We start from the raw sequence: 26964 nt of genomic DNA on the forward strand, positions 1-26964 counted from the left end.
GGCCTAACACTGTCAAAGCGTCTAATAATTACATTATTTTAGGGTATTACTGTTATGGGACTTAGGATGGTTTCACACACAGAGTATTTTGAAAACACCATTGCAGTTTTTGACACAGTTCCTCTAAGCCAAAGCCAGAAGGGCACCTGATACGATGGAGAGGTACAAGTCTTTCTTGTATAGTTTCCATTGCTTTTGTATCCACTTCTGGTTGTAGCTCAAAAACTTGCAAAAAAAGCTGTGGCCTTTTTTACTGAAAAATGTTGTCCATGAAATCACCCCAATGAAGTAAGTTGTGAACCCAGAAGATAGATGTCCTTTCCTGATAGGGCTGATTTATACCAGTTTTTATCTTGAACACTTGAAAATTTTGTCATAAACTTATGGATATGTTTGCACTCTTTTTTCAATCAATGTGTTTTTGGAAATGAAGACTTTGTGTAATTGAATTTCATTAAAAAATTTCTGTTTGATTTCTATGCTCGTATTTTCCAAGTACCTGCAAACTGGGAGAATGAAATCTTAGCAAATTCTGTTCATCAGAGTAAACGGACTAGCTTATCCTCTAGCCTGCTCCCCTGTTGTGGATATGCATTCATTGTCTTTCCAATGAGCTATTACAGTGGACTGTATGACAAAAACTTAAATGTAGAAGAGCCTGCAGACCAAGTATGAGGCTTTCTAAATGCATGATAATGAAAACTCAATGCAAAAACACAGATTAGTGCATCATCATATTGATTTTTCATGCACAAAGGTTTTCATAGCCTTTAACAGTTTAAGTTTGTACCTTACCTCCTACGTTATATACATTAGATTTGCTGATTAACTGGGAAACATTTACTTTGGGCTTAAAACAGGTCTGAATTAATCTCTGCAGAACATTAATTTTCAAGATTTATTTTAAGAACATTGAAAAGTGAATGAAATGACATAATGATATGTGAATAGTTCATCCTTTGTATCATGGCTTTAATACAAAAGGCTGGAAGAATTAGCCGTTAGATGTAGACTTTGTGTTATTTGTCAGATCATTTGATTTATACAAGAAGGTAATGTTCTGGAAGCGAGAAGCATGATGAGATTAAGAGATACATTATCTTGTATTCCAAGTATACAAGGTGATGAACTTTTTGATTAACTAATGTAGCTATTCAGTCAATGTGGAAAATGTGATTAGAGGCTCACAAGCTGTGTTTACATCGGTCTTTTACAAGTATTTGAAGTTCTTATTACAGCAGTAGCACAAACAAAGAGTAAATTATCTACTTAGAGTCTACTTGGGTAAACTCCATGTGCTGCGTAAACCATCTAAGCTCAAGTCTGTTGGTGGCACAAGCAAGGATTTAACGTTTTCGTTTTCTAAAGGGTTTCCCTGGCACTTGGCAACAGAACCCGAGAAACATTGTTTCAAAGAAAAAAGTTTATTTTAATCACTTCATGGCAGGTTTCCTAAATCCACATGTAAGAGGCTGGCATGAAGACAGGTGGTGTATTATATATCCTAGTATACTCATCTCTCATTCACTGCACCACTGGAGAATATCTTGTTAGCAGCCTGTCTTAAGTGTTTATAGTGTGCCAGACAGAAAATCTGGAATAACACAGTCTGGAATGTCCTGTGCCTACACTTTTAGAATAATTAGGTAGCATTTTAATAGTCTGTTGTACTTATTACTTAACTAGCTAGCTACATCTAAGCTGAGGTTTGTAGGAGCGTGTACAATATATACATAGTAACTAGAGATGAGCGAGCACGCTCGGTTAAGGCAGTTACTCGAGCGAGCATCGCTCTTCTCGAGTTACTGCATACTAGTCTGAGCAGATTCGGGGGAGCGGCGGGGTTGAGCGGGGGGCGGCGAGGGGGAGCGTGAGGAAGAGAGAGAGATATCTGTCATTCTCCCCCGGCTACCCCTCGCCGCCCCCCTTCCCCCCGAATCTGCTCGGACCAGTATGCAGTTACTCGAGAAGAGCGATGCTCGCTCGAGTAACTGCCTTAACAGAGTGTGCTCGCTCATCTCTATTAGTAACCAATCACGAGTTATGATGCTTTTGAGTGTTCTGTATGATTGGAGGGTTGCAGACTTTATTTTATTCTCAGGTCTGAAGGAAGGGTTAAATCATAGCAGTTGAAGGATAAAAATTTAATTCAGCAAGCACTAAATTTAAACATATCCAAAATGTTTAGGTCTTACATTACATTTCCCCTATAAACTACAGATGTAGCACATGTTACAATGTACTACAATGCTGTAAGTCGAGTTATCATGATGTTCCAGTCACACAAAAAAAGGAGCAAAACGAAACTGATGCAAACTGAAAGCATTCCGTTTTTTTAAAAAACCCATTGGGTTTTATAAAATGGGGGAAAAATGATCTTTTTTTTTTTTAGTTTTACATCAGTTTCTCTCCTCCCAAACATGAGCAGAGAGATGGAAACCATGAATTGAGCCCTAACGCAGATGTAAAAGCAGCCATAGAGCTCAGTCAGATGAGCGATTTTATTAGCACATGAATAGCTGCGCTAAAAAAAAATGACACATCGCGTGTTGAAAAATTGTGTGAAGGGGTAAATTTGCACTCGCATGTCCTACTTTTTGAAGATGTGATTATTTAGTGCTTCTAAAAAACGTACATGTAAACGCTTTCATTGAAAAGCGTTGGTTCTAATAGAGACGCTTTTTAAGCGCGCCTATTCATGCGCTTAAAAAAATCAGCTTGTCTGACGGAGGGCTTAGAATGCTTTCAAAAATAAAAGTGTTCATACTTTATCTTTGTCAATTAGAAAAGTGGAATGAACAAAATATTAATCTAAATCAAATCAATATTTGGCATGACCATCCTTTGCCTTCAAAACAGCATCAATTCTTCTAGGTACACTTGCACACAGTTTTTGAAGGAACACCACACCTGCTTAATACCATTGCATACAACTGTATGTTCAATAGAAGGAAGAGAATAAGTAGCTGCCAGAGAACTTTATTTTCTTTGGGGGTCAATTGGAAGGTCCTTAACCTCTCAACACCCCAGGACATACATTTACATCATGGAGGTTCGGGACTAGTATGGGGGGGGGGCTTGGGGTTCAATCCTACTCCATACAATGCGGGTGCCGGCTGTTTCTTACAGCCGATACTTACCCGCAACAGCTGTGATCAACACCGCTGCAGATCGCAGCTGTTACCCCTAAAAATGCCGTGGTCATTTCTGACATCAGCATTTTAATGCCCCAACTGATGTTTAGGGGTCCCAAATGGCCCCCTACAATAAGATTGCAGGATTCCTTTCAGTTGCTGTGGCAGGCAGAAGACTTCTGAAAGCCCCCAGGGCTGCCAATGTAGATTGCCTATCAAGCTATGGCTTGATTGCCTGTCAGATTGTGGTATGATGTAATACTTTTGGTATTGCATCATACTGCAGGAGCGATCAAACAATTGAAAGTTCATTTCCCCTATGGGGACAAAAAAAAAATGTAAAAAACTGTTTGCATTATTTACCCCACATTGTCGTCAGAAAAAATAAAAAACGATCAAAAAGTCGTAGGTACTGTAAAATCATGACGATAGAAACTACACGATGTCCCACAAAAAACTGAGCCCTCGTCCAACTCATTCGGCGAAACATAAAAAAGTTATAGCTGTCAGAAGATGGCGGCAGAAAATAATTTTTTTTGGCAAAGATAATTTTATATTTTAAAAGTAGTAAAGCAAAAGCAAACATTTGGTATCTTAGTAATCGTGCCGACCCATAGAATATAGTTATCATGTCATTTTTGTTGCAGTGTGTACAATGTAGAAACAAGACCCAACCAAAGATGGCGGAATTTAGTTTTTCTTCACTATACTCCCTTTAGAATTTTTTCAACGTTTTTCAGTACATTATATGATACATTAAATAGCACCATTTAAAAATAAAACTCGGCCCTCAAAATAGATAAATAATAGATAAAAAAAGTTAGGATTTTTTTTAAAGGGGGGAGGAAAAAACGAAAGTAAAGAAAAAAAACAGACAATTATCCATTTAAGATCCATTACATGTTTTACTTATTGCCCATGTGCTGACTATTGTATCCTATATCTGCTCTGAAGAAGGGGTACATAAACATGTAACTTGCAGACATTTTAAATAAAATATTGGTCTTATACCATATCACCTCTCTCCCTGGACATGATTGTTGCAGCCGAAGTGGCAACACAATATCCCGGTCCTTTTTTTCTTGCATCCTCCATTTAAGAACCAAACTTGTAAAAACCATTATATATTCATATATTTTCCTTTTTCAAATTAGTCTGGCTAATCATTTATTTTTTTAATGGCATGGGGTGTTGTAAATGCTCTGAGGCCCCATGTCCATGAGTGGATCTGATTTACGAAATCTGTACACGTCATCTGCGCGGAAGATCCGCAAATCAAGCCGCCCATAGGGATACACAGGTGTCCGCAAGTAAAATAAAGCGTGCAGGTTTGATTTGTGGAACTTTTGGTTCAGATAAAAAAAAAATATCGCAGCATGCTTCATTTCCCTGCAGATCCATTGGAGTCAATGAAAGCCGTCCGCATTTGAATTGCGGCCAGGCCACAAATTCCGCGAGAGAGCAGGGGTTTTAAAAAAAGAAAGTCCACTGCATGTGTGCAGCAGCGCGACGGCCGGCACTTCTGCACACATCTGCAGTGAAGAAAAAAGAAGACTTGGATGAGTAAGAAGTCCCGCAGTGTCCTCGGCCACGGGCAGGGTCGGATTCAGCAGCTGGCTCCTACATGCAGAATCCGATCCATTTGTGGACATGAGGCCTAAAAGATGAAGTTTTGACTCGTGTACCAAAACTGTGAATTTCTGGCACCCAAAGAATAACAAATAAGCCCCAATGTGTGTTTCTATATATGGAACTGAAACTTAGTTGGTAGTCGCACTATTATGAAAAGGGTTAATATTTACCTACCTATCCATCTAGAGATATGCCATTTGTAAGTCATAACCTGATAGATATGAAGATATTACTCATTTACGTTCCTCGTAACCAGGATGTAGAGTTAATCTCTACATTCACTTACATTGCAAATGAACTTGTGGCCACTAAGATCCATCATTAGCTATTTACAAAAAATGTTTAGTTCGTCTGTTCAAACATCCTGGATCTAATTCTGCAGACTTTGTAGAAACCTAAGAGCATTCATCTAAGTGTATGAGAAAAACACATGAAATAACTATTGTCAAAGCTGTTCTCAGCCAGTCCTCATGTACAGTATTAAAGCGCTCTAGGTTATCTTTTCATGTGGTAAGAAATGCATGTAGTATACGACTTCCAGATGTTGAGCACTGTTGTGTTACATTTTTTTTTCTTGATCACTTTAATTATGGCAGAACTTTAAAAACACAACAAGTAATTGGCAGTATTGCGTGCAAGAACAGATGTCATAAATTAGTTATTAGAGCAATGTGTCACCTATAGTAAGTGTCCCAGTTACAAAGGGGCAATCTCCTTTACTCCAACCAGGAAGGATAAATCACAGAGTCATCAGGATTTAACAAATTACTATTCCCCTGCCCTGCTGGAATAGAGATTAGACTTAAATCCCACTGTTAGACAAAAAAGAGATCAGCATGCAAAAGCCTCAATAAAAAGAACTTTTCAAAATGCATTAAATAGAATTATATAAAAATATTACATTACAGAGGAGATGAGTTCCCAAACTATCTAGCCTATTTGTTGACATTTGGGCCAAAATATGGAAGCTAGTGGGCCACGTCACAGCTCCTGGTAATACCGCTAGTCCCTACACTAACCAGGAGTCCAGTGACATAACCAAACAAAACCACAAGACACAAACATTTCTTGCAGCCACCACACATAGAATCTGCTCACACAACACAGAGAGAGAGAAATGAGAACAGAGAAAGAAGACCTTGGAAGACAGCTCTTATGTGTACTGACGTGGAGTGATTGGCTGACTGGAATCACACACACGCACAGCCAACACAATCCCCCACACCTGAGCAGGAAAGCTCCAGAGAACCTGTAGTAAAACAGATCTCAGGAGACAGATGTTACACTACCCCCACTCCCGCCTTCAAAAAAGGGGCCTCCGGACCCTTAAGGGCATAAAAATTTTTTTTTAGCAATTCCTCCAAACCACACACAGGATTTATCTAAAAAGGCCCTGACACCAAGACAAAGATGACAAATAGGAAGGAGTAACAAATTGTGCTAGAATGTGTTAAAAATAAAAAAATATATATACCCACCTCTCTGCAGCTGCCGGGGCTTAGGCGCATCCAGCCGCTTCTTCTCACTGCGCTGCTCTGAAGCTCTTTCAACAGGCGGGGATTTTGAATCCCTGCCTGCTAAAAGGGCTGTATCTGATTGGCTGAGTGCTCAGCCAATCACAGGCAGCACTCAGCTATTCATTGAATGACAGCTGAGCGCTGCTTGTGATTGGTCACAGCGCTCAGCAAATCACAGGCATTCAGAGCAGTGCAGGGAGAAGACGCGGCTGGATGCGCCTGAGCCCCTGTAGCTGTAGAGAGGTGATTATATATTTTTTTATGTTCAACACATTCTAGAGATGATTTTCAGGGAAGGGCTTATATTTAAAGCCCTTCCCCGAAAATTCCTGCAGGGCTTGCCGGCAGCCCATTGCTTTCAATGGGGCTGCAGAAGCATTGGTCCCATTGAAAGCAATGGGAGAACATCACGATCCTGTGTGACAGCTGTGTCAGGGGATTCTTTACTCCCCGAAGGGAGTCCCCTTTGTCACTGAACACTATGACACTGCTGTCACAGTGTTCAGTGACAAGGGGACTCCCCGCAGAGAATATTTACACGAACCACGGACCTATGATTTACGCATGTCCTATGTTTTGCAGGTACGTGCATTTGCACACCTGTAAAACACGGACATGTGAACACACCATAGGGAACCAATGGTTCTAATAGACGCGTGGTTTTGTGCACACCTATGTACGCACACGTACACACTTGTCTGAAAGCGCCCTCCTTGTGGTAAATTTGATTTTCCCATGATTTTCACCAAAAATCGGGTTGAACTAACCTGATTCAATTTTCTGAAAATTTTGTGTTTAAAATGAGCAACACAAGTTGTGAGGACTAGATTTTGGGAAACACTGGTCTAACAAATAAAATAGCATTGCAAAGATCCCATATCCTTAACCATCCATAAATGGTTATTTCTATGGTGAGTGGTAAGTAAACCGGAAGCAAAGCAAAAAGTGAGAATGACTCACTAAGGACAAGGTAACTGTCGTCAGTACCCTATCTTACTATGAGAATTTAGGGGGTTTGTATGTTTAATATATTTTCTCTGACATGATAGTGAATACTGCTGCCCTATTGCACATGTTTATTTAGCTGTACTCTGTACTTTCTTTCAGAATGCATGAATTGCACAAGACTGGCAGCGATAGCAGAGAGGATAAGTAACCTTGAAGCCAAGGTAAATATGCCCAATTTATAGGATATCAGTATAAAAACAGATACAATTTATAGTTATTATTATATTTCAGGATTCCATCATGATTGAAACATTATTATTGTCCTGCCTGACACATTTACATTTAAAGGGATTATAACTAGAGATGAGCGAGCATTGCCCTTAGCAATTACCTGCCCGCTCGGAAGAAAAGATTCGGGTGCCAGCGGGGGGTGCGGAGCGGTGGGGGAGAGCGGGGGGGAACGGAGGGGAGATCTCTCTCTCCCTCTCCCCCCCCCCCCCGCTCCCTGCTGCTCACCACTCCCCCGCGCCGGCAGCCGAATCTTTTCTTCCGAGCGGGCAGGTACTCGCTAAGGGCAATGCTCGCTCCAGTAATTGCCCTTAGCGAGTATGCTCGCTCATCTCTAGTTATAACTTCTTTATCACATATTGATTTATTTATTGAGTATTTCTAGTCAAAGGTGCACTATGAAGCTCTTGTAACAGGAACATCCAATCATTACAAGCCACATAATGTTAAAGGGTTTATCCAGGCAGACGTTTTAAAACAAAAAAAAAGTACAGAGTTCTGCACAAACATAAAAGAACCCATACTCCCCTAACCTGATGCCCCGCCGCTCCCACTGCCAGGCACTGGTGGATTAAGTAGACTTCAGGCCCCAGGCTGTTCACACAACTTAGGCCCCCTCTGATGTGCACTGTTACTATTGTCAAGAGCACCACCTTTCTCTGCCAGGGTCTTTCCTGCTCATCTTTGCACACTTTCTTCATCTTGTTAACACCTCTTCTTGCACGGACGGCTCCTCATGGTTTGTCTCTTGCATGGACTGCCTCTCATGATTCCTCCCTACTCAGACTGCTTCTCATGGTTTCTCACCCCCTTACAAGAACAGCTCCCTATCTTCCCCCATTGCTTACATGGACAGCTCCTGATAGTCACTCCTAACATGGACAGTTCCTAATCTCCCTCTTACACAGATATCCTGATGCGTCCCTTCCCTTAAATTGACAGCTCCTAATCTCCCGACTAACACGGACAACTTCTCATCTCCCTTTCCTTACACGGATAGCTTTTCATCTCACTTCCATTATGGCCCTTTTGCACAGGCAGAGAATCTCACAATTCTCGTTTGCCCAACGGAAGATTCTGGAGATGTCATCACCAGCTCATTTGCACTTGGGCAGCCCATTTAGACTGCACAATTCTCGTTGAGAACCTTGCATTCCTCGGGAACTTATCCTTCAGTGTTTCACATTCATATATGAAACACTGAATGAACAGTGCTTAAACGGCCCGATAAGTGCCCAATCCGGCGCTGTTTTTTATGATGGCTGAAACTGAATGATAAGGGAGAACCTCACAATTCTCGTTCATCGTTCATTCCTTTGCCTGCATTTAAACTGAACGATTATCTTCAGTTTTATTCAACGATTTTCTGAATTGTTCCCTCTAAACGGGCATTACATGGGCATCTCCTCATCCCCCCCCCCCCCCCCCCCATACATGGACAGCTCCTTAGCTCCCCTCTCCCCGCTTACACAGACATTTCTTCATGGTTTCACAACCTCCACCTTCTGCTCAGACAGGCTTCTTCTGTTTACCCTGCTTCTGCTCTTCATCCAGCCAGATGGTGTAAAGGCACTTATACATGGGCGATTATCACCTAAATAATTGCTTGAAACAGTGATTTTCGGCAACAGTCGCACTGTGTGCGCACAGCCACTAGTAGGGCACTGAGATAGAAATTGCTCAGTAGTTGCTAGTCACTTTATTTCAGCTTACAGAAACAAAGCAACTGGCGAATGTATGCATGAATGGAGGGAAGCGGCCAGAAGATGAGCGACTACCACTCTTGTGTGCAAGGACAGGAGCAATCGTCATTGGGACGACTGATGGGTGTTTATGCCCCCAACCGTTGTCCCGTGTAAAGGTACCTTAAGTTAAACTATTTAACCCGTCTCTATGCCTCCATCACACATGTCAGTCTGATGCTGCAAAGGTGAGAGGACTGTCCTTTTCTCCCTCCCTTGCTCTCTCTGCCTACTATGGCTGATTTTCCCACGAATGGTGCCAGTCACTCCTCCCCGACTTCTGCACAAGTGGTACTGAGAGCAGGACAGGGGAAGAGCTGGCTATGTATGGGGAAGTAATGAGGCTGTAGTGTGTGAAGATGGTAGAGTAGTTTGGGCAGTCATTGGCCCCTCTGGAGCCCCAGGCCATGGGTGGTTTGCCCAAACTGCCCCTATTATAATTTGACACTGGTGTCTGGTCCATGGCTGGTCCTCCCTTTCAGCTGCCAAAGTGATGACATGTCAATAATGGGACATGTGACGGGGATTGGTTGAGGTGAGTATGGCTTCTTTTATGTTTGTGCAGTTTTAAAAAAGCTTTCTGCTTAGATAACCCCAATAAATGTGGCAATTGTTGGCGTTGGACAAATGGGGCACTGGATAGAAGACCCAGGGCATGTGCTCTGGTGTCTGAGCATAACAGCACAAAATCACAAACTTTATTATAGCATGAGTAAAAACTTGCAAATCCCAGGTAAAGAAAAAAGTTTCTATGCGTTTTGAGCTAAACTTTACTCTAACTCATAAAGTGTGTAAAGTTTTACTGAAGTTGGAGAAACATTATTTCTTCATGTCACGTTGCCTGAGCACCCACCCAAATTTTGTTTTTCTCTTCGTGCTTTGGGTGGATTTCCAGGGCTAATTACTGATACAAGCAGTTGTTTGCTTTTTGACTTGTCACTAGTTTTTGTTCAGATATAAAGTTTAGTCGGTTTGTTAGTACATTGCATTACTTATCCTTTGTCACAGCCTGTATGATACTGCAGATCTGCATTCACCATTATGCTGGTTTTCGTTAGAAACAGTCAACAATCTTAGACTAATCTCTAACAGTTTATCAGAGTTTCTATAATGCAGATTTAACAACAGCAGATTACTGTACACTGTCTGGTGTAAAGATTACACTTCCGTCAATGCAAATCACCAGGGATAGCTATGAACAGACACTGAGCAACAAGGGGTTCTGGGAGATTTCAGCTCTGAAGTTTAAAGAGTTGAAAATGAAAACATAGACTGTAATCACTGTCAGAACAAAATAAGTGATTCAAAGTATTTAAAAGGTTACTCAATTCCATTAAATGTGTATGTAAACAGTAAAATAGGTTAATTGGAATCATTTATTTTTATCTACAGTGTATTTTTATACATAATTATATGCATTATTTATTTATACTAGTGTGATGCTCCAAAATGTCAAAACTAAACAATTTAATGTACTGGAATCTATTGCAACTCTTCCAAGTATCAAGTACCATTACATATCCTCCAATTTAACATGTAACCCACTAACCAACGTGTTAGGAAATATGTATTTTTCTTCTGCATGTTTAATTTAGCTTGACACATTCTTCTCAAGCAGTCACTTATAGCAAGTTTTGGATTTCCCTTTATTAACATTGGCCACTCTAATCAGTCAAACCTACTTTATTCTTGAATCACAAATTACTACACTTGGCAAGAGCAAAGGAAACACTTAAACTGATTTAAGTCTGTTTTCATTTGTATATGAATGCCCACACAGTGAAGCTGATCAAATAAATGTTATTTGAGTTTACTATAATCTTTAGGTAGAAATGTCAGTTTTAATAAGTGATATTTGTGTATTTTCAAGGATTTGTTTAGTTTTCATGTCGCGGGTCCTCGGGAAGCAGGGGACCAGTAGTGGGATTGCTGATATAGCCAGAGCAAACACTTTTGCAATGCTTACATTTACCTTTCCCAGCATGGCCGGTCATATAGGGCACTGGCCACAGCATGCTGGTGTGGCACTAGGTGGATGTAGGCTTAGGTCGATCAACTCCCTTGGTCCAGCTGGCCAGATGATCTTCTTTCTCCAAGCAGCAGGGTCTTGTGAAGCGGGATGAATCCCCCTCCTCCTGGCAGGGGACCAGTAGTGGGATTGCTAATATAGCCAGAACACACACTTTTGCAATGCTTACATTTACCTTTCCCAGCATGGCCGGTCATATAGGGCACTGGCCCCAGCATGCTGGGGTGGCACCAGGTGGATGTAGGCTTGGGTCGATCAACTCCCTTGGTCTAGCTGGCCAGATGATCTTCTTTCTCCAAGCAGAAGGGTCTTGTGAAGCGGGATGAATCCACCTCCTCCTGGCTCTATCTATTCCACTCTGATGGGTTCCTGTCAGGCCATCGGCACCCCCGCGACACAGTCGCTTAATTCTGCTACTATATTTATGTTATGCGTTACTGATTTGCTCATCTATAATTGTAAACCTCATTGGAGAGATGGATGTGAGTGCTTTCTCTGTAGAATATTGTGAATTAAGGTTAGCAATTATTAAGATATACATACAGTGAAACCTCTACAAAAGACCACCTCTTTGAGAAGACCACCCCCTTATCCGAAACAGATTTACCGTAACAGATGTTCAGTTTCTATGAGAAGATAGCAATGACAAGAAAAGGGAAAGTGCTTATTCTGTACAATGTTCCAGCTGTCTGTTATACTAAATAGAGTAGCATACACAAAGCTAAATCAGCCCCTCACCAGCTGGTATGTAGAGATGTGAAGTGCTTTAAGCTGCAAGCAATGTGCATAAAAGATGTTTTTAGTGCCCACTTAAAGCTGTTGATGTTGGGAATTAATGTGATTGCTCTGGGTAGCGCATTCCAGAGAACTGTTGCAGCTCTGGAAAAATCTTGGGGACAGGAGAGGAAGGAACAAAGGAGAAGAGATATAGAGCAGTGCACCACGGCTTTATGGATGAGAATGGTGAGTTTATACTGTATCCTACAGTGAAGGGACAACCAGCTCCAGAGCCAATAACTATATTCTTTGTCTATATGGCCAATTTCAGATGAATATATTAGGCGTTCAATTTAAAAACAAGTGTCCAAGTCCAGCTGCAGGTTTACTTACATGAACTTGCAGCATGATATAGATCTATGAAGTAAGTGGGATAAAGTAAAAGCAAGGGAATACAAAGAACCCATAGGGCCCCATATTAAAACTTAGAATTTGCTCCCTGCCCCCCTCCTACCCCAAAAAAGTATAGCATAGGTCATCAGTAGATCATTGGCAGGGTTCCATTGCTTGGAATCCCTGCCGATCAGCTGACTTCCAGCACCGCTGACAGTACAGACAGCGTAAAATGCATATTGCCTGGTCTGGTAGTGCCGACACAGCTCCTATTGAACTCAATATAAACGTAATGTAAGATTAATTTCCTCTTCTGTTGAGACCCTTTTGTGAATTTTTTTGAGTTTCAAAAAACTTTTATTTACTCTTCTAAAGTTCATTTCAAATTAGTTGACGGCTCATAATGTTTAGAGTCCAGAAGGAGAATTCTAAGTGGGAGAAATAGTAGAAAATGTAAAGTGGTTTTCCAAGTAACTATTACATTGGTGGCAGGGGGGGTGCATTTTATATACATAAATAAACCCAGTACTCACCTTTCCTCTTCCGCGACGATCATCCACTGCACTCTCTGGTCCTTCAGTCTTCTACAATGGCTACAGTGGTCACGTGGGTTGTTTACCAATAGACAATGATGACAGGCCAATATAAGCCCGACGGGGACATCGTCAGTGTCGTTCCATAAACTTGCCGGGGACTTAAATAAATAAAAAATTTAAGTCAAAGACCCCTTTAATATAAACGTCATTAGTCAGAAGGTCAGTGTGCAGAGTGGACCAAAAAACACAACTGCCAAGTGTAGTTTTGCCCACACTAAACTTCCAGGGGGATGCAAACCAAAAAGATCTGCCCTCGTTTGGTACAACCACATTGCCTCCATGCTTGCTTTACAGACTCCGTTAGGCACTGTATGTACACCAATATTCTCTGTAAGTATAGAATTCAATGGAACATGGCTAGTTTTCTATTCTGACGGATCTCAAAGAAAAAACCTCTGTATGTCTCTGTATGAAATCAAAGACATGCAGAGGTACAGTACAGGGCTCATGCAACTCTATGGACGCCCTAGTACAATGCTATAGAAAATGAAGCCATAATATGACCATGAGCATGAGACCAAAATCTGATAATTCTGTATTAAAGATAATCAGATTTTAATTGTGGCATCAGTTCTTTATCTTTCTCTCCAAATGGCTAATGTTTTTGGCCATCCTTATAACATAGAGTAATCCAACTAGCATTTGCATAACTCTAGGGAATGAGGCTATCTAACTCATTCCCACTGCAGCAGAGAGCTGAACAGAGATTCCACTGGGAAATCACAAGTGATTTCAGGATTAGATTAAAAACACAGATTTCATTCCAAAACTACTCAGTATCTATCCTCTGTTGCCCAAATACATTTATTCACTTAAAAATTCATAAGAACAGCTAAACAGACCCAGGAGTACATTTTGGACAAAAATCAGAAATCAATACATTGATTCTCCAGAAACCAAGCATTTACATAATTGTGCTCTCCACTTAAAGGGGTTGTATCTCAACTGCATTTGGCCACTTAATGCTGTCTATATAAAAAGGATGCAAAAGTCAAGCTGATTTCTTCATACATGGCTTGACCTACAACAGCCAGAATGGTATGAGAAGATAGAAGATCTCTTCAAGTTTTTATTGCACCTTACAGATATTCTGTGGCCCCAATGCCTCAAAACTTAGACGACCTAAAACAACGCATCTCCACTGCAGTGGAACTAATATCAGAATATATGCTGGGATGCATCTGGGCAGAACTGGACTAACAGCTTGTTATCTGCCCTGATACCAATGACACATATCTTGAACATGTTTGAGGTGCATTAAAAACTTGAAGAGTTTTTCTAACTTTTCATGTCATTCTAGCTGCTGTATGACAATGCATGTATGAAATCAACTTTACTTTATTGTTGCAATATTCTTTTTGATTCACCCTATAAAGTAGTTGCAGCTGTTATTTACAATTCTTAACTCTTTAATTACTGCCACTGCCATTTTTCTTTCTCCATCTTCCGAGGTTGGTGACTGGGCTTACAGCCTCATATGAATGCATGTTTTTGGGAAGCTGACATACAGTACCTGAGTTATTACATCCTGGTTTTCATTTACAAATCGGCGTTAAACACATGAACTTGGAAAAAATGGAATGTAGCGATGGCTCTAAGTTGTACCAGAATGGCGGGCTTGGCAGAGGAGTATTTCGCAGGTGCAATACTGCATGTGGCAGAAGTCAGCGGCATTCTCCATATCTTTTCAATGGGGCTAGCGCTGCTGCCGCTGGCCCCATTGAAAAGGCTGTCGTAGCGATATCGCAGCGATTTTCTCGCACTGCTCTGCGAGAGTTTTCACTTACTCTCGCAGCGCAGTGGAGAAAAAAACGATAGTGGGTGGGAGCCCTAATGCACATAGTTGGCCAAAATAAGAGGATCTGCTGGAGGCTATGTCTGAAGCCGATCTCACATGACCAGATTCTAATTGCGGATTCCATAAGCGTTTGATCCGCGGTAATCCTTTGTTCAATTAAATGCATTGAATTACACCATTCCACTCACATTAACGTGTTGGAATTGCCTAATCTGCTTGCGTAAAATAGAATGCAGAATATTCTGTTTTAGGGTGCCCACCCACTAGCGTTTTTTTACTGCGAAATTCGCAGCGTTTTTTTTTTTCTGCAGGGGTCTTTGGGCTATGGGACATGCAAAGCTAAAATCGCGATCGCGCAAAATCGCGATATCGCGGTAAATCGCGATTTTGCGCGATCGCAATTTTTACATTACAAGTCCCATAGACCCCCTGCAGAAAAAAAAAACCTGCGAGTTTCGCAGTGAAAAAAAACGCCAGTGGGTGGGCGCCCTAAAGAGAGGAGAGTTCTCTCCTGATACTGCCCCTCTCCTTCCTTGCTGTTGCAGCACCAGGTGGAAGTTCTTTAATAGTTAATCCCTAAGACCTTGCTCACATGATGCAATACGATATGGATTCTGCTACATGAATTCCGCTTCTAAAAACTGCGTCTGAAATCAGTGGCTAACCTGCGTAACATCCTTGGTGTTCTACGTTAGTGAAGAGGTTAAAGGGAATCAGTCAGCACTTTCAATTCTACTAAACTGACTACAACAGCAGACTACTGAATTACAGTTCTTTCAAAAAATACGTTTATCTTTCCATTTGAAAGCATGCCTGGGGAAAATGTCTTTTAAATTTTACTGCGTCGCATGCTAATGTCTATGGACCGGTCCAGACATCTCTTCCAGATGGAGTTTTTAGCATAAACTCACCCAGTTCTGCTGCTGTGTTCTACATCAGCCATGGAACGCTATGAACTCTCACAAATGCGCCGGTTCGTGATCTTCCAGCAAAGGTAGAATCTGCCATTTCTCTATGCACAGCTTATTGTAGACAGCATAACAGTAGGCTCCTTCCATCAGCTCAGAGAGAACTGAAAATTAGGTATACAGACTGCAGAAGGGACAACTGTGGATAAATACAGAGTACAAGTCATATGATGGCCAGAAATAGTGTTATTCCTCATGTACACACACAATAGCTTATTCTAAGAAGTCATCTGAAAAAGAAAGTATGCTAAACTCATAACAAGTTGAGCCTTTTGACCTGTGGGCCGATGAGCCCATAGACTTTGATAGCTAAATATATAATAAAAGGGTGCTTTTCAGGTATACTTTTGGTTAGCATTAGAGATGAGCGAGTATACTCGCTAAAGGCAATTGCTCGAGCGAGCATTGCCCTTAGCGAGTACCTGCCCGCTCGAGACGAAAGGTTCGGGTGCCGGCGCGGGGGAGCGGTGAGTAGCGTCAGTCAGCAGGAGGGAGCGGGGGGGAGAGAGGGAGAGAGAGATCTCCCCTCCGTTCCGCCCGCTCTCCCCCGCAGCTCCCTGCCCGCCGCCGGCACCCGAACCTTTTGCCTCGAGCGGGCAGGTACTGGCTAAGGGCAATGCTCGCTCGAGCAATTGCCTTTAGCGAGTATACTCGCTCATCTCTAGTTAGCATACGTCAAGATTCCACAGATTGAATGTTATTGAAAGTGTGATTGCTATTAAAAACATGTATACTATGCAGTATATGTTTCTTTATTTAAGTCAATTGTAAATGTATGCAATTGTATAGGCATATAGGATTTTACATAGGGGCCATCCATTTGGTTGGACCATTTTAGACTCTCCTCTCAAAAATAAACAGCAGATGCAGTGTATTTTTCCTTTGATGTATCAATAGAAAAATGAATGCATTGTTTGGGGAACTGCTTAGTCTTTTCTAAGAGGGTACTATGACAGTGAAGGAGGGTCACTCCACTAGTTCGATAAATAGTTCGATAAATAGTTTGCAACTATTTGGTATATGTAATGTGAGCCTGGCCCCTAATGGCCATGTAAAAATTGCATTTCTATCCTGGTTTTATTATTACTTCCTCTTTCGTTATTGTTGGCCAGTATGATCATGTGAGGGGACATCGTGACATGCAGCATGACGTGCGATATAAATAGTCGCGCTCTGCGCACTGATAGTGAGAAGTGCCCAGGAGATGGTTTGCCTGTGGGAAGAGTTGATGTCTCAGTCATCTGCACATACGCCTGTCCTACAACATTACAGGATATAGCCATTAACCCCTTAATGACGCGGCCCTTTTTCTATTTTCGTTTTTTCCTCCCCCCCCTTTAAAAAAATCGTAACTCCTTTATTTATTCATCAACGTCGCTGTATGAGGGCTTGTTTTTTGCGGGACGAATTGTATTTTTCAATGGTGCTATTTAAAGTACTATATAATGTACTGAAAAACTTTTTAAAAATTCTAAGTGGAGTAAAATGAAAAAAAACCCGACATTTCGCCATCTTTCAGTGCGTCTTGTTTCTACAGCGCACAACGGCAACAAAAACAACATGATAACTATGGGTCGGTACGATTACTACGATACCAAACTTGTATAGTTTTTTTTTTACTCTACTCCTCTTTTTTTTTTTTCAAAGACATTTAATTTTTTTAAATTATTTGCTGCCGTCATTTTGTGCGCGCAATAACTTTTTTATTTTTCCGTTAACATAGTTTAGCAAGGGCTCATTTTTTGTGGGATGTTATGTAGTTTCAATTTGGAATACATACGACTTTTTGATCGCTTTTTATTGCGTTTTTTTGGGGAGACAGGGTAACTAAAAAAATGCATTTCTGGCGTTCTTTTTTTTTTTCGGACGACGTTCACTGTGCGGGAAAAATAATGCACTACTTTGATAGTTCGGACTTTTACAAACGGGGCGATACCAAATATATATTTTTAATTTATTATTTAGATTTTTTAATAATAGATATGGCAAAAGAGGGGTGATTTAAACTTTTACAACTTTTTTTTTCAATTAAAAAAACTTTATTGATTTTTTTTTTACATTACTTTGAAATCCCCCTGGGGGACTTTAACATGCGATGCTTTGATCGCTTCTGCCGTATGACATAATGCTATAGCATTACGTGATACTGCTTTTTGACAAGCAGTCTATCAAGCCACCCCACGGGGATGGCTTGATAGGCAGTCTGGTAAGGCAACCCTGGGGCCTTTCATTAGGCCCATGGCTGCCATGACACCTGTATGGCTCCCCCAATCTCACCGCGGGGGGGCCGTGCGTGACCCCCAACATTGTTCGGGGGATTTAAATGCCGCTGTCAGAATTGACAGCGGCATTTAAATGGTTAATAGCCGCAATCGGTCGTGCGGCCGCTCGCGGCTATTGCCCGCGGGTGTCAGTTGTTATAAACAGCTGACGCCCGCACTGTATGAAAAAAGGTTGCCATGCAACCTCTCTTCATACATACCCCGACGCTCCATGACGTACCGGTACGTCATTGGTCATGAAGGGGTTAAATAACCAGAAGTGTTGTTGATCTGGGGATCTTCTGACTGCTGGATTTGGAGTCAGGTCAGGTAGGAACTTTTAATATGTTGATCCAGGGATTATTCTGACTGCCACTATGGAATTGGGAAGGAATTTTTTCCACAAAATGGGGTAAATTGGCTTCAGCCTCATTGGTTTTTTTTTTTTGCCTTCCTCTGGATCAACAAGTGAGGTGGAAACAGGCTGAACTGGATGGGCATTTGTCTCTTTTCAGCCTAGCATACTATGTTACTACAAGTCCTTGGCAGTATCGCCTTGGTCGTACCCACTGACATAACCAGGAAGAATAGAAACAGAAAGGATATTCAAGCTTTGACTTGATGGTATAGCGGTGTCAATTTCAAACTCACTCTGCACACTCACTGTAGAACCATCAGTGGCCTATACCATCATTTGTGTGAGTAAATAAAACCTTCAAAGCAAGTATGGACAATGTGTGGACTTCTGATCCTACCACCTCATGCCTATAACTTGCGGGTAGGCTGCTCCAGCCCTGCAACAGAATCTACTTTGCCCACCATACATTCTCACCCAAAATGTATGCAGACCCCCTGCCTGGGCCCTGAATGCCATTCAGGTGCCTCCCTTATAACAGGATCCTTTCAGATTATGAGAATAATTAGTAAATATATATATTTGGATTGATGCAAGTTCTCACGACACGAGTCAGTGAACGATTACATATGTATATCAGTATAGTTCCTAATTTTGTACATCTGTGCATTCTTATTACATTTTACATCCAAAACGTGGAAATCACACACCCTATCAATTACCAGATAACAGCCAAACTCCATTGTATGATATAAATGGAAAACCTTACAGCCCTGACAATTTACACAGACACCCAGCACATGTTAAGCTATGGGTGGGTGAGTTCCTCACTTAAAAACACCAGATTGCTTTTTTAATACTCTTTTTCTCACATCATGGAAAAAACGACAAATTAACTAAGTACCAGTTCCATGAGAGGTTGAATAATTCATATAAATTAAAATAACAGTTATTACCCAAATATAGTACATGACAAAGACTGACAATGTATTCTAATGGTCATTCCTGATTCTACTGGTCATGTAATTAAGAGCCGCAAATAAGTTCCATCATTTCTCTTTTAGGACAGTAGAATTTGGTGGGAGATCTTAATATAAAGAACATCTGGAGACAGGAGCATAATGAGAAATCATAGGGACACATAGTTAAAATAGTCGTGCCCATGGGCCTGCCTTGTTAGTTAGTGCCCCCTTCCCAATGTTGATAGTAAATAGAACTGTAACAATGCTAGTTAATTGTATTTGTACAAAATGGGTATTGTTGTATAGTGGGTCCAGAAAGCCTTCAGAGCCTTTCCCTTTTTTGCATTTTGATATGTTGTGGCCTTGTGCAAATACAAAAACGTTTTCCCCATAATTCTGCACTCAATACCCCATAATCACAAAGTTAAAACAGAATGTTAGAAATCTTTACAAATTTTTTTAAAAATTAAAAGACTAACATTTTGCATTGACATAAGTATTCAGACCCTGTACTCAGTACTTAGTTGAAGCACCTTTGGTAGTGATTACAGCCTCCAGTCTTTATGGGTATGATGCAACAAGGTTTACACACCTGGATTTATTAATTTTCTGCCATTCTCTGCAAATACTCTCAAGCTGTCAGGTTGAATGGGGGCTGGCTGTGGACAGCCATTTTCAAGTTTCTCCAGAGATGTTTGATTGGGTTCAAGTCAGGGCACTGGCTGAGCCACTTAAAGACATTCAAAGAGTTGTCCCTAAGCCATTCCATTGTTGTCTTGGTTGTGTGCTTAAGGTCATTATCTTGTTGGAATTTTTGGCTGTGTGTTTAGGGTCATTGTCTTGTTGGAAGGTGAACCTTCTTCCCAGTCTGGGGTCCCTTGTGCTTTGGATCAGGTTTTCATTAAGAATATCCCTGTATGTTGCTCAATTCAGCTTTTCATCAACCCTGAGCAGTCTCCCTGTCCCAGCCACTGAAAAATACCCCCACAGCATGATGTTGCCACCATAGAGAACTTAGAATTGAGGCCAAAAAATGTAATCTTGTTTTTCAGTCTGAGAGTCTTTTTAGGTGCTGTTTGCTATACTCCAAGTGGGGTTTCATAGTCTTTTACTGAGGAAATGCTTCTTTCTGGCAAGTCTACCATAAAACCCAGATTGGTAGAGTGCTGCAGTGATAGTTGACCTTCAGGAAGTTTCTCCCATCTGCACATATGACCTGTAAGGCTCAGCCAGAGTGACCATTGAGTTCTTGATCACCTCTCTCGCAAAGCCTTTCTTCTCCAATTACTTAGTGTGGTGTGTCAGCTAGCTCTAAGAAGAGTTCTGGTTGTTTAAACCTCTTCCATTTAAGAATTATGGAGGCCACTGGGCTCTTCGGAACTTTCAGTTCAGCAGAAATATGTGTAGCCTTTTCCAGATATGTGCCTCCACACAATCCTGTCTGAGCTTCACAGACAGTTCTTCCCTTCTCATGGCTTGGTTTTGGCTCTGATATGCATTGTGAGCTGTGAGAACTTATATAGACAGTGGAGTATGTTTTTAAATTATTTCCAATCAACTGGCTTTATGACAGGTGGACTTTATTCAAGATGTAGAAACATCTCAAAGGTGATCAACAGAAATGGGAGACCCTCATAGCTAAATTTTAAAGCCATAAGCCCAGGGCAAACGTGGAGCAAAAATATTTAAAGGGTCTGCGCTACCTTTGCATGCATTATGAATAAAAAGAAGAATCACTTACTTAGGGGAGGGTCTCCAAGATGAGAGACCACCCCATCTACCACAGGACCAATGGCTGTTAAGGCTGATGATGAGGTAATCCGACTGTAGTCCACAGTAAGACAGGGATAGAATCCTTTCTTTTATCCCATTAGTTTATTTTATTAGTTAGGCAAAATAAATAGAACAAACTTAAATAGACAATACAAACAAAAAGTCCAAAAATAGAGGTCAAATACGGGACGTGTTTTGGCGCACACAGGCGCATTTCTCAAGCATAAAGTATGTACATATCAGTACAAATATATATCCTTAAGGACAATGCTCACCCTAGATGCAGCTGTGGAAACTTTACCGGGTGCCATGATCATTACGTCATTAGGGGGCCATCTGGTGCGCTGACAAGGATTTCACCGCTGACATAACCCGCATTAGGATTGACGCCTCCGTCAAGTGGAACACAGGGTGCGTTCCACAGGGAAGCGTGCATGCCCAACTGAACTAATTAAATGAATGTATGCTGTCCCTATCATATAGATAGCTCTCCGATAAAAACTTCATAAAATGTATAATATTGACATTGATTTAAACACGAAAGTGATGATATACACATGCAATGATCTTGTCACAGAGACGGAAAAAGTCTATAGACTAAATTATTTGGCCCTTATCACAGTTATAGACTAAAATGTATATACTTTAATGGAAATTTAACTTAAAAACATGAATGGGCTCACACACATGCGTATCGCATGGACGAACACAACAACCACACAAAAACACAAAGGTCGCCTCTTCCTTATCTCAGGAAACTTATGGAGGCTAGAAAAATCAGTATTGATAAAGGACTACTAATGTTATGTCCTCTATTTTTTATTTGTATCACATAGGAGGTAGGAGGAAGGCTCTATCTGCTGTAGGGCGCCTGTAAGTATAATGCCCCCCGCAGAGTATTTTAGGTAGGGAACCTCTTCCTAACAAAAATTCGCCCCTCTGTGATTACAATATAGCGCTTAGCGCATGACGAGATGGTTCAAATAGGAGAAACTCCAAGAGAACTAGACCCTTATGCGCAAGAATTACGGCGCAGACCAGGGTTATTCAATTGCAGTATGCTCGGCTCAACGCGTTTCCCCACACGAATGTGGTTCATCAGGAGCACAAATATTTTGAAGAAAGAATGATAAATCAGGATGATAACTGATTCTGCTTTTTGTTGTTTTTTCGTGATAAATAGATATTTTAAAATATTAGAACAGGGTGGCTTGGGAAAGCGCAATTTATGTGCTCGATCATATATAGACTGGATCACAGCATCTGATTTATTCAGGACAATTTCGAGCACTAAATCGCCATGGCGTGTCTCTATAGCCAAGTTCTTGGGAAATCCACACAATGGATAGCTATAGTGACAAATAACAGTACAGCTAGGGCTGAATGCGATTCACCACAAAAAGCCCACAAGTAGATCTTGCCCAGAACTAGGTATTGATTGCCGCAGGCAAAAGAAGTTGTTGCAGAGATAAATGCAACAGCCCCAAAAAGGCTAATAAGCCCTAGAGATTTTTTGACCCTTATTTGGTGTATTAGCTGCAGATGGTGCAGCCAATTTCAAGAGTCAGCAGCTCATGAACAGCAAATGGTTGTTGCAGAGATAAATGCAATAGCCCCAAAAAGGCTAATAAGCCCTAGAGATTTTTTGACCCTTATTTGGTGTATTAGCTGCAGATGGTGCAGCCAATTTCAAGAGTCAGCAGCTCATGAACAGCAAATAGTTCTATCATAAAACCCAGTGAGGGTATTAGAGGAGCTATCTAATAGAGCCTGCAAGTAGATGTCAGATATCTAATTCGCCAAAGTATCCCTAAAAGCTGTGATAAGAAACACATGCAATGATCAATTTATAATGTAAAATGAATATCAAAATAATATAAATATGCTCAGTATGACAGGAGAAAATAATTTCTTAATGAGAAAAAATCTTTAGGGACATTAAAATTTGCGTATATATATATATATATATATATATATATATATATATATATATATAACCAGAAAGAGATACAGTATGCAAATCGAAAAACAATTAATACCTATCAAATATGAGATATACCCAAAGAAATAAACATGCTTCATTAGTATAAAAATTTAAATAGCGCCTAAGGGAGTTCATTAAAATGCAGTACTACTCATCATTAAAAGATTACTAATAAGAAGAGATTATATTATATATAACTATGTAAATATCAAACTTTTTTTAAAACTTCATTTAACCCCTTTAGTGGCACGCCCGGAAAATCTCTGGGGCTTGCTGCACTGACCATGCAGTTAAACTCTGGAAGATTTCTGTGGACAGCTATAGTGCTGAAATGCTGGCCAGGACACACAGTTATTGTGCCACTGTACACGTATGCCACTTCGAATTACCTCAGGAAAATCTTGCTGTGCTGACATGGTAATAATAAACCTGCCACTGAAGGGGTTAACCCCATCAGAACCAAACAGTTAAACCTAACAGTTACAGAGCTAAATTTTAAGTGTCATATTAAAAGGTCTGAATACTTATGTCAATGCAAAATGTTTATTTTTTAGAGATGAGCGAACGTACTCGTCCGAGCTTGATACTCGTTCGAGTATTAGCGTGTTCGAGATGCTCGTTACTAGAGACGAGCACGACGCGATGTTCGAGTTACTTTCACTTTCATCTCTGAGACGTTAGCGCGCTGTTCTGGCCAATAGAAAGACAGGGAAGGCATTACAACTTCCCCCTGCGACGTTCAAGCCCTATACCACCCCCCTGCAGTGAGTGGCTGGCGAGATCAGGTGTCACCCGAGTATATAAATCGGCCCTTCCCGCGGCTCGCCACAGATGCATTCTGACATAGCTCAGGAAAAGTGCTGCTGATGGTGGAGCTGTTATAGGGAGAGTGTTAGGAGTTATTTTAAGCTTCAAGAACCCCAACGGTCCTTCTTAGGGCCACATCTGACCGTGTGCAGTACTGTTGAGGCTGCTTTTTGCAGTGTTGCACTTTTTTTTTTTTTGTATATCGGCCGTGCAGAGCATTGCGTCCTCAGTCTGCAGTAATTTTAAATAGCGCCGAACATCAAGGGAGTTCATTAAAATGCAGTACTACTCATCATTAAAAGATTACTAATAAGAAGCGATTATATTATATATAACTATGTAAATATCAGACTTTTTTTTAAAACTTCATTTAACCCCTTTAGTGGCACGCACGGAAAATCTCTGGGGCTTGCTGCACTGACCATGCAGTTAAACTCTGGAAGATTTCCGTGGACAGGTATAGTGCTGAAATGCTGGCCAGGACACACAGTTATTGTGCCACTGTACACGTATGCCACTTCGAATTACCTCAGGAAAATCTTGCTGTGCTGACATGGTAATAATAAACCTGCCACTGAAGGGGTTAACCCCAACAAAACCAAACAGTTAAACCTAACAGTTACAGAGCTAAATTTTAAGTGTCATAATAAAAGGTCTGAATACTTATGTCAATGCAAAATGTTTCTTTTTTAGAGATGAGCGAACGTACTCGTCCGAGCTTGATACTCGTTCGAGTATTAGCGTGTTCGAGATGCTCGTTACTAGAGGCGAGCACCACGCGATGTTCGAGTTACTTTCACTTTCATCTCTGAGATATTAGCGCGCTTTTCTGGTCAATAGAAAGACAGGGAAGGCATTACAACTTCCCCCTGCGACGTTCAAGCCCTATACCACCCCCCTGCAGTGAGTGGCTGGCGAGATCAGGTGTCACCCGAGTATATAAATCGCCCCCTCCCGCGGCTCGCCACAGATGCATTCTGACATAGCTCAGGAAAAGTGCTGCTGATGGTGGAGCTGTTATAGGGAGAGTGTTAGGAGTTATTTTAGGCTTCAAGAACCACAATGGTCCTTCTTAGGGCCACATCTGACCGTGTGCAGTACTGTTGAGGCTGCTTTTGCAGTGTTGCACTTTTTTTGTATATCGGCCGTGCAGAGCATTGCGTCCTCAGTCTACAGTAATTTTACATAGTCCAAGGCCAGTAGTGGTGAGGCAGGGACAGTGAAAGAGATATACTGTCTATATAGGCAGTGGGCTTTTCTAAAAAAATTTGGGAAAAAACATTCTATTTGGGCTGCCTGTAACCGTCCTGAATGTACTGCGTCTCTGCTGGGGGTAGTAGTCCTAATTAATACGCAGCCAGCTAAGTGTTACAGCAGGCTTGCGCAAAATTCTTTCCTGGCTCTGCGTTGCCCGTCACATCACCGCTGTCATCCTGTCCAGAGGGAAACAGTCTGCAGTAATTTTACATAGTCCAGGGCCAGTAGTGCTGAGGCAGGGACAGTGAAAGAGATATACTGTCTATATAGGCAGTGGGCTTTTCCAAAAAAATTTGGGGAAAAAAAATTCTATTTGGGCTGCCTGTGACCGTCCTGAGTGTACTGCGTCTCTGCTGGGGGTAGTAGTCCTAATTAATACGCAGCCAGCTAAGTGTTACAGCAGGCTTGCGCAAAATTCTTTCCTGGCTCTGCGTTGCCTGTCACATCACCGCTGTCATCCTGTCCAGAGGGAAACAGTCTGCAGTAATTTTACATAGTCCAGGGCCAGTAGTGCTGAGGCAGGGACAGTGAAAGACATATCCAGTCTATATAGGCAGTGGGCTTTTCCAAAAAAATTTGGGAAAAAAAAAATTCCATTTGGGCTGCCTGTGACCGTCCTGAGTGTACTGCGTCTCTGCTGGGGGTAGTAGTCCTAATTAATACGCAGCCAGCTAAGTGTTACAGCAGGCTTGCGCAAAATTCTTTCCTGGCTCTGCGTTGCCCGTCACATCACCGCTGTCATCCTGTCCAGAGGGAAACAGTCTGCAGTAATTTTACATAGTCCAAGGCCAGTAGTGGTGAGGCAGGGACAGTGAAAGAGATATACTGTCTATATAGGCAGTGGGCTTTTCTAAAAAAATTTGGGAAAAAACATTCTATTTGGGCTGCCTGTAACCGTCCTGAATGTACTGCGTCTCTGCTGGGGGTAGTAGTCCTAATTAATACGCAGCCAGCTAAGTGTTACAGCAGGCTTGCGCAAAATTCTTTCCTGGCTCTGCGTTGCCCGTCACATCACCGCTGTCATCCTGTCCAGAGGGAAACAGTCTGCAGTAATTTTACATAGTCCAGGGCCAGTAGTGCTGAGGCAGGGACAGTGAAAGAGATATACTGTCTATATAGGCAGTGGGCTTTTCCAAAAAAATTTGGGAAAAAAAAAATTCTATTTGGGCTGCCTGTGACCGTCCTGAGTGTACTGCGTCTCTGCTGGGGGTAGTAGTCCTAATTAATACGCAGCCAGCTAAGTGTTACAGCAGGCTTGCGCAAAATTCTTTCCTGGCTCTGCGTTGCCTGTCACATCACCGCTGTCATCCTGTCCAGAGGGAAACAGTCTGCAGTAATTTTACATAGTCCAGGGCCAGTAGTGCTGAGGCAGGGACAGTGAAAGACATATCCAGTCTATATAGGCAGTGGGCTTTTCCAAAAAAATTTGGGGAAAAAAAAATTCCATTTGGGCTGCCTGTGACCGTCCTGAGTGTACTGCGTCTCTGCTGGGGGTAGTAGTCCTAATTAATACGCAGCCAGCTAAGTGTTACAGCAGCCTTGCGCAAAATTCTTTCCTGGCTCTGCTGTGCGTTCCGTAAGCGAAGTCAGCCTCCAACCACAGGCCAATAAGCGGCACATTTAATTACAGCGTTCTGTTTCTGCACTACTGGTAATACACCATGCTGAGGGGTAGGGGTAGGCCTAGAGGACGTGGACGCGGGCGAGGACGCGGAGGCCCAAGTCAGGGTGTGGGCACAGGCCGAGCTCCTGATCCAGGTGTATCGCAGCCGACTGCTGCGGGATTAGGAGAGAGGCACGTTT

At 41.7% G+C, this 26964-nt stretch overlaps 1 protein-coding gene across 1 annotated transcript in view; it reads left to right on the plus strand.

Moving 5' to 3' along the window:
- The window catches only part of COL26A1 (collagen type XXVI alpha 1 chain), a 416532-nt gene that overhangs the window by 341958 nt on the left and 47610 nt on the right, over positions 1–26964 (plus strand). Inside the window, exon 4 of the mRNA XM_066599641.1 lies at positions 7391–7452. Coding sequence (XP_066455738.1) covers positions 7391–7452 — 62 coding nt within the window. The remainder of the gene's footprint in view (positions 1–7390; positions 7453–26964) is intronic.

Source organism: Eleutherodactylus coqui, chromosome 4 (assembly GCF_035609145.1).
Source record: "Eleutherodactylus coqui strain aEleCoq1 chromosome 4, aEleCoq1.hap1, whole genome shotgun sequence".
NCBI lineage: Eukaryota > Metazoa > Chordata > Amphibia > Anura > Eleutherodactylidae > Eleutherodactylus > Eleutherodactylus coqui.